The 9,327-nt window shown below is 41.2% G+C and overlaps 1 protein-coding gene across 6 annotated transcripts in view; it reads right to left on the minus strand.

Moving 5' to 3' along the window:
* The window catches only part of vti1a (vesicle transport through interaction with t-SNAREs 1A), a 331,706-nt gene extending 322,401 nt beyond the window's left edge, over positions 1-9,305 (minus strand). For 3 of the 6 annotated variants that reach the window (XM_072557431.1, XM_072557434.1, XM_072557433.1), the window contains exon 1: positions 8,631-9,278. In XM_072557431.1, the coding sequence (XP_072413532.1) occupies positions 8,631-8,724 (94 nt within the window). In that variant the 5' untranslated portion in view covers positions 8,725-9,278. Of the gene's footprint in view, positions 1-8,630 lie in introns of all 6 variants that reach the window. The other 3 variants (XM_072557429.1, XM_072557432.1, XM_072557430.1) reach the window with 3 other exon arrangements.
* Between the last annotated feature and the right edge of the window lie 22 nt (positions 9,306-9,327).

The raw sequence follows: 9,327 nt of genomic DNA on the forward strand, positions 1-9,327 counted from the left end.
AGCCATGCCTGAGTTGACAGTCAAAAATCCCTGAAACTCCTTCAAAAAGTATTACACAAATTTGGAATCCTTAAGGAGAAAAAAAGTCCAAACGCCAGTGCCACAAACCTAGCCCTTCACTCTTGGGCTTAACCTCCAACTATACCGCTGCATGATCAGAGACAGCTATATTCCCAATTTTACAATCCATAATCGAATCCAGAAGTGCCAAGGGAGCCAGAAAGAGGTCAATCCTTGCGTGACATTTATGTGGGTTTGAAAACAAGGTGAAGTCCCTGCCGGTAGGGTGAAGACATCTCCAAATATCCACCAGCCCCAACTCCTCGCATAAGACAACCACCTGCTTGGCCTGCGAAGAAAGGTTTTCCCCCCTTTCCAAAAAAGGAAACTATTAGGGAGAAAGAAATAAATAAAAAAAGGGGAAGAGAGAACAAACATTAATCATATTCTTCAGGCCAATCCGTCTATTTTAAAGTGTGTACAAAGTTTTTAGCTTTATCCGCTGAGTCAAGTGTATAAACTGAGTCCTCGTGGCTGAAATGGAGCACTGCTGGGTATCTCATGGAGTACTGGATATTCAGATTCCTCAGCCTCTTTTTAACTTCATCGAAGGACTTCCTCTTTCAAATTAAAGCTGCAGGGAAATCCTGGAAAAACATGATTTTTGACCCCTTGTACAGCAGTGCCTGCGAATCATTTCCCAGTAATCTAGAAGCTGCTATCACTTTTTGATTGTCTTTATATGAGCGGAAGTGCACTAGGAACAGGCGGGGGAGCAGCACTAGCTCTGACCTGTGCACTGTAACCCGATAAGCCCTTTCAATCTGCAGCCTGCTGGACTCGATGTGAAGGCCCAAAAACTTCGGCCGCCAGCTTTCAAAGAAGCTGACTGGTTGCTCACCTTCCTCACTTCAGGGAGCCCAACAATTCGAAGATTTATCCTACAACCTCGATTTGCGAGGTCATCGATATGGTCTCGCAAGGCCCGCACCTCTTGCTCCAGCACCTGGAATGGACTGGATGAGGACTCCATCGCAACTTCCGAGGCCTTAGTTCGACCCTCCACCTTCTCCAGCTGCTCCCCGAGGCCCTGGATCTCCTGCTCATGCTTCTGCAGCATGGATGCGATAGGTTGGACCTGGGCACAAATCTTCACACGGATCTCCTCAATCGCAGCCCCAACTTTCAAGGTAAGTCTCTCCATAGCCGCAGCCAATTCCTGTGAGTCTGTCAGGTCCCCGGGGGGTTCAGGAGAGGTTGCTGCTGCTACAGTCTCTGGTGTGGTAGGTGCTGCTGGGGAGTGTCCTCCCTGCTGCGGTTTGCTCGCTCCTTTTCCCTTTGGCATCCTTCCCACTCCCAAATATTAACAAATATGTGTTCTGTAAGATTTTAAACTAATAATGCCACCACATAAGTTGGCCAGGGATGGCAAATAAACACCAGTATGCCTTGGCTGTTAGAACTGCTGTGGATAGCTCTGCCTACGGAATCGCCACCATCTTGCAGAGTCCCAGGACTTATACACTTAACAGTAAGGTCTTGGGTGTGTTGTCGAACCTTGGAGTGCAAGTTCATAGCTCCTTTAAGGTGCAGTCATAGGTAGACAGGGTAGTGAAGGCGGCATTTTGATATTCTTATCATTTTTGCTCAGTCATTGAATTTAGGAGTTGGGATTGTTTAGGCTGCTTTTGGATTACTGCATTCAATTCTATCCTCCCTGCTATAGGGAAGATCTTGTTAAACTTGAAAGAGCGCAGAAAAGATTTACAAGGATGTTGTCAGATTTGGAGGGTTTGAGCTATAGGGAGAGGCTCAATAATCTGCATCTATTTTTTCTGGAGTGGAGGCTGAGGGGTGACCTTATAGTAATTTACAGAATCAGGAGGAACATGGATAGGGTGAATAGTCAAGGTCTTTTTCCCAAGGTAGGAAGGTCCAAAATTAGAGGACATAGGTTTAAGGTAAGAGGGCAAAGATTTAAAGGGGACCTAAGGGGCAACCTTTTTACGTATAGGGTAATGCATGTATGGAATAAGCTGCCAGAGGAAGTGTTGGAGGCTAGTACAATCACAACCCTTAAAAGGCAGCTGAATGAGTACACGAATAGGAAGGGATCTATGGGCCAAATGCTGGCAAATTGGACTATATTAATTTTGGATATTTGGTGAGCATGACCAATCTAGCTGTTCTGTGCTATACAACTTTATGATTCTATCTGTCATTGGTTTGAATATAAGGCCTCCCGAAGTCTAAGCATTTATACAACATTTTTTAAACAAGAAACAGCCTGTAATTAACTACCAGGCCTGATTCCATGAATAAGTAACTGCTCATTTGAAACAAAGGGAACAAATAAGCTGTTGCACATAATCCAAAGTTTAGCTTTCAGCTCACAGTTCACAGCTCCAAATCAAAAGAATAAAGAACAAAGATTATAATAAATTAAAACAATGAAAAATCAAAGTCAGGAGTGTAAGGGGCTGCTCTTCACTTGATAAATAGCAGCTCTTACAGAGTCAAGGAGCCCAACCACATCCAGGTCAATGTAGCCCACTTGATTGTCACCTTAAGCACACCATCAACATTCACTCTGTCCACCACTGATGCACAGTGCATACCATCTACAAGATGAAATGCAACAACTTACTAAAGATTCTACCACCTAGAATGAGGACAGCAAATGCAATGGAGTATCATCAACTGCCTCCAAACAATATGGCACTCTGATTTAGACTAACATATCACTATTCTTTCAGTGCCACTGGGTCAAAATCCTGGAATTGCTTTCCTACCAGCACTGTGGGCGTACCTATCCTCCTCCCGCCATTGAGAAAAAAATCATTTTAAAATTCACGTATGTCATCTCCCCTACTTCAACTGATATATGCCAAGATAAAATTGAGGCTAAATCTTTTATTTCTTAATGAAGTACTGTTTAGCTTAGTCTCTTAATTATATTACTAAAAAGTATTGCATAGGCCAAAATCTTATGATAAAAACAGTATGTATATATAATGTTTTAAAGACAGTATTGTACAAAAACTTCCTTAGAGTATTGAGATGCTCCTCAGGACTCAGCTAGTGTCCTAGTTTTGACGGAAAGTAATCTATGCCATTAGTACATGGTAACACAATCATAGAACAGTTACAGCACAGCAGAAAGCTATTCAATCTTCAATGTCTGTGCCAGTTCTCTCCTAGATTCAGCTCGCTCCACTTCCAGGTTCTTTCTCCAGAGCCCCACAATTTACTTTGCTTTCAAAAAGAAATTGGATCAGCACACAAAAGGAATCAGTAAATCTGTCTTCCATTTAGATAGCTCATTCTAGAATATTACCACTAGCTATATCAAAAATCTTTTTAATCACATTATTTTATGTCACTAGTCATTAATAACTGTATATTGATGAATTATATAATATGATAAATTAAAGATTGAAATTGAAATGCAACTTTTTTTTTACACCACTCTCAAATGGCTATTTCAATTTTACTTAATCCACAATTTTATTGAAATAATTAAGTATTTTCAAATTGCATTGCAGCAATTAAAATCACTATTTTAGGGATTGCAGAAGTTTGCATTAATCATTCTGAAATCTGCACTCTGGAAACTTTGAACATAGTACTTCTTTGAAGGATAGAGGTAACAAGCTGAGGAACTGGGTAATAAGTCTAAGGACTCTATTATTTTATGGGTAGCCAATTTGTTTGTTCAAATACAGGTCAGGCCACATAATTGGAATAAAGTAGTATTTTCAATAATTGTTGATGGTAGGTACAGCTTTAGTTGCTTCAATAACAAAAATTTTGTCATTTAAAGGAAACTTTCTGCCACTGGAATAGTCATAAGATTTTAGTGAAGTATGTGCTCTATGAAGAAAGAATTCATTCAGCTGAGAATTACATAACTCGTTTCAACTTGTTACTTTGCTAAGGTTCAACATTGCTAAATGTTCAAAACAGACAGCTACAAAACGTGCACAAATAAGAGATTGAGTTCCAGCAGTTTATTTTGAGCTTGCTTGGAAACATTTATTGTATTCAAGTCATAGAAGAAAGGGACAAGGGAGGTGTGCTACGGTATTGAACCACAAGGTTACAATTATGGACAGATGAGAACATTTAGTCAGGATAACAGCCCAATCTGCACTTGGTCTTGACAGTAACAATAGGAAATAATGCTAAATATCTATCAAATATTGTCATTGTAATGAGTTTCAGCTCAGCGAACTCTAGGAAAGGATGTCAAGACCTTGGAGAGTGCAGATGAGATTGACCACAACGTTGATCAGGAACTTCAGTTATGCAGAGTGACTGGAGAAACTGGGACTATTCTCTTTCAAAGAGAGAAGACTAAGATGAAATTTAATTTAGATGTTCAAAATTAGAACCAGAGGCAATATGAAGAAACAGTTTTAAGTCCACAGGTTGCTGTGATTGGGAATGCACTGTCTGAGATGTCATGGAAGTAGATTCAGTATTAATTTTCATAAAAGAAATTTCAAAAGGGGAAAAAGAAGGTATATGGAAAGAGCAGTGTGGTGGACCTAATTGGCTGACTTACCAAAGAGCTGACAGAAGCACACCAGGGAAATGGTCTCATTGTATGCTACATCGTTCTACATTTCTATGATGTCATGCATTCATCATCTTTTACATGACTTACATTTCAGCTAATTGAAGTCGCCACATCACTCTTTGGCAGTGCTCTCATTTTTATCTAACATTCAAGTAAGAGAAATTTGTCAACGGAAACAGGCCTGAAATAGGATGACCAATAACTTTAAGTGAACCTACCCCATGCAGACATTTGTGTTGGAAATCAATGTTAATGTTGTAAAATTCAGTGCCTTCAGAAGGTCATCACACATGCATAACAGGATCAAAAAGTGGCTACTGAATTTAGGCATTTGAAAGTAAAGTTTGCTAATTCACCAACCCAGAAACATCTAGGACAAAAACCTGTTAAAACCCAATTTTTAGGGGTCTTTGAATTTCATGTAGTAGACTGGGCAAAATAAATACATTTCTGTCTCACAAAAGATTGCGCCTTCGGCCATGATGTGGTAAACAAACAGCCACTGATTTTCAAAACATCAGTTCCAAACAACAAGGTGATAAACAACAGCATCCCAGAGGGAGCAGTCCCTTCAGAAAGCAAAACATTACGTCAAAGACTGACACATATTAACACATTCTAAATTCTAGCAGATGTAGGCATTAAAACAATAAAAAGAAAAGACAACAATAAGTCCTGTCATTTCTAGAAATAAAGAAAATAGCTAAGTCTTCTCCTTCTAAACAACTTTCTGCTGTTCCGAGCTACATATGATGTAGGGGGATCTCAATCCCAAATAATAACTGAACAGTAAATGTGAAATTCTCAAACATTGCAATATACTTTGATCAAAATAAAGGAGTTTCATTGCCTCATTCAGGATTGTAAAAATATGGAAAGTGAATGGGTTATTTGAAGAATCAAGTTTGAGAAATCAAATTTCTCAATCTCCTGAGAAAGGCACAAAGATATAAGGTCTCATGTTAATTTAGTTACATTCCAGAACATTAACCCAACTTTGGGAACCATCTTCAACAAGTTACATTCAGCAGTATATTATAGACACAGCAGAACCTGTTGTTTACTTGATTATGTGTCTATACTTAATTAAAAAGGTACTTATTGACTATGTTTTAAGAAAGTGAACAACATAATATTAACTTATTTTCCAGGAAATCGATTCTGCTTCATTTTCACTAAACTCAGGAAAAATGCTGTTGTTCTTATATTTGAGATAATTAAATATCTAAGATAGACTCAAGGTGGCGGTGCCAGCACAGTAGGTTCAGCCTGTCTGTTCGAAGCTGGTGGTATCCTTTTCTCTCTCCTTTTCAGCTTTTTTGCTTTGAGGTCAGAGCAATATTAGCAGAAGGGAAGGCTGCAGTGTTGACAGCAAGGATGGAGACTCCTGGTGGCAACAGCAGTGCCTCAAGTCAGACTCCTGATGGTGACAGGCCCAGAACCTAGACTCTTAGCCGAGGCTGGGCCTGGAGCAGGGATCCCTTGCTGTGGTAGACACAATGCCTGGACTCTTGACGGTGCCCTGAGTGGTAACTCCTGGCTGTGGTAGGCCCAATTACTGGACTCTTGGTAGTGGCGGGGCAGCGGTTATGTTGGTGGCTGTGTCTGAAGCAAGGACGCTTGGCAGTATCAGTGAGGAGGCAGCAGCAGTAGAGCCGAGATCTCATGGGGTATCAGCATTGTGGTACCCAAAGCAGGGTCTCCTTGAGGCCCAGAACACCTTGCAGAGATCTTGCAGAAACTCTGAAGCCATGCTTAAGACCCAATTTGAACAGAGGAAGAAATCTATTTAAGTAATTGCTTTTTATTGTCTTTGCCACTCAAAATAGCTCAGAGTTGTGGCAATGAAATACTTTTCACTGCATTTCCTAGATATATGACAACAAAATCATTCATTCATATTTGCCTTCGTTTACAGCTATTTAACTAAAATGCACAGATACATATTATTCTGCCATACATGGCCCAAGGAGTTTCTCTTCACAGATGCTACAAGACTTGCTGAGTATTTCCTACACTTTGTTTTCATTAGAGTTCCAGCAACTGCCAATATTTTGTTTGTAATGAGATTATACATGCATTTCAATTAAAGTAAATGAACAAAGCCGTCACATCCATCCTTAATTATTTCTTCCCAAGTAAAACCAAACTCAGCACAAAGCGGTTTTCTTCAGAACAAAACTACTGACCCTAAATTTACATGGGGGATAGGGTCTATATCATAGGAAGTCACTTACCTACATGTCTACCTTGAAGTGTTATCAACCTCCCCCAACCATCAGCCAACCTTGCTTCCTCACTCCCATGTCCTGATACCAATGTGCTGGATGTACATTTGCTCACTGAGGTGGAAGATTCATTTCCAGACATTTTGTCACCCTACTAGGTAACATCTTCAGTGGACCTTTATATGTTTGGGTTTTTTTTCAGTTGGTGATGTCATCTCCTGTTCTTTTTCTCAGGGAGTGGCAGATGGGGTCTAACTTGATCTATTCGTTGATAGAGTTCCGGTTGGAATGCTATGCTTCTAGGAATTCTCGTGCGTGTCTCTGTTTGGCTTGTCCTAGGATGTTTGTGTTGTCCCAGTTGAAGTGGTGTCCTTCCTTACCTGTCCTTAAGGATACTAGTGAGAGAGGGTCATCTCATTTTGTGGCTAGTTGATGTTCATGTATCCTGGTGGCTAGTTTTCTGCCTGTTTGTCCAATGTAGTGTTTCTTACAGTTCTTGCACGGTATTTTGTAAATGACATTAGTTTTGCTTGTTGTCTGTATAGGGTCTTTCAAGTTTATTAGGTGCTGTTTTAGTGTGTTGGTGGGTTACCATGATGCCAAGATGTCTGAGTAGTTTGGCAGTCATTTCCCAGATGTCTCTAATGCAAGGGAGGGTGGCTAGGGTTTCTGGACGTACTTTGTCTGCTTGTTTGGGTTTGTTGGTGAGAAATTGGCGGATTGTGTTCATTGGTTACCCATTCTTTGAATACATGGTATAGATTATTTCCCTCTGCGCTGCAGTGTGTGTTGGCTCGTTGAAATAAGGTTCTGATGCAAACGAAGCTGCACGAGAATTCCTAGAAGTATGGCATTCCAACTGGAACTCTATCAACAAACACATCAAGTTAGATCCCATCTACCACCCCTGAGAAACAACAGGAAATGAACCAACCCAAAGAAACCCAAACATATAAATAGAAAGCAGGAATTACCAATAGTGTTTCACCCAGAGGCCCACTGAAGATGTTACCTAGTAGGGTGACAAAGTGTCTGGAAATGAACCTTCCAACTTAGCAAGCAAACTTACATCCAGAACCTCAACCTGAGGTACAAACCTTCTCAAAACTAATATGCTATTTTTGAGCCGGCAGTCAGGACACCACAGGGAGAACGTCCAAGCCTGCTTTTAAAACCACAGAATTGTAATTTCAACTAATCATCCAAAAAGACATTAGATTCCAAACAATTACTACTCTCCCCTGATGTTCCTGAACCTGTTGAGTGTCACGAGCATTTTCGGTTCTTATTTCAGCTGTATTTTGCTTTTATATCAAGGTTTGATCCTAGGTCTATTTATGAGGTCTTTGCCAGTAGTCTGATTGTAAAAAATTCTTCAGAAACGACAGGTTAAGAGGAGGGAGGAAATAAACCAGGTTAACATTTCCGATAGCTAGCCAGCAATTTCTGCTTAACAGTGGCCATGAACGAATGTTGATCGAGTCCAAGTTTCGGTTTTACTGTGATACTGTCTCGATGACATGGTGCATGTCAACACACTCCACTGCATTTCGTTCAATACTAATTGCTTATGAATAATTAACACCTTGCCTTTCAAATCAACCTTACCTTACCTTCCCATCGTTCAGCGTCTACTTCTGTTACGGAGTAAAAATGGTTCGAACTTTGAACTTTTATGCAGATATATTTTTTCAAATACGTCATTTAAGACCGATCATCAGAATGCGAACCCAATCCCCTGGACGGCGAGGTTCAGACATCCCTCGGCTCAACACCCGTCCAAACATGAAAAGTATTTTCCAGCAGAACGGCCTCCCTACCTCCAGACAGTTTCGGTATCCTCCCCACTTTATTGGTGATCTCTGCTGTCAAGGTGCCGAAATCCTGCTCGTAAACCTCGAAGTCCGAGGACATTTTCTGAGAGGTTGACTGCGGCGCCAGATGTACAGAGCGGGAGCGACGACCGTTTCCTTCACTCGCTCGCGCACTCTGCCGCCCGGAAAATCCTTCCCACTTGGGACAGGGACAGAGAGAGAGAGAGAGAGACAGAAATCAGAAAGCCTGCTGTCTTTAAACACTTCGAAACGGAAAAGGGACTGGAGAAGTTTCGACCAGGGTGATCGCGGCTGAAAATTACAGAGAACGTCTTCCTCTCACCGCTTTTTAAAAAACAAAATGTTTATAAAAATGAGAGCCAAGTTGAAGGGGGAGGAGGTTGTGGGTGGCACCGGCGGAAGTGGCGGGTTTGCAGAGACGGTTGGCGGCTCAGGGGAAGGGAGGAATAAAACTTTTAAACTTTTCACCTCCCCTTCTTTGCCTGACAAGGGAAATGGGTACAGGACTGGAGTTAGCACGCTTCCGTTATATTTAAAATCACTGATTTCCAGTTGCGGGTGTGTGGTCCACGATTAATACCAGCCCAGTGCAGCACTCTCTCTCTCTCTCTCTCTCTCAGGCTGCTGGAGATACTGGCCTGGGATCTGCACCCTTAGCCCCACCCTGGCAACCGCTCCGTCT

The sequence above is a fragment of the Chiloscyllium punctatum genome, chromosome 38 (assembly GCF_047496795.1).
Source record: "Chiloscyllium punctatum isolate Juve2018m chromosome 38, sChiPun1.3, whole genome shotgun sequence".
Taxonomy (NCBI): Eukaryota; Metazoa; Chordata; class Chondrichthyes; order Orectolobiformes; family Hemiscylliidae; genus Chiloscyllium; species Chiloscyllium punctatum.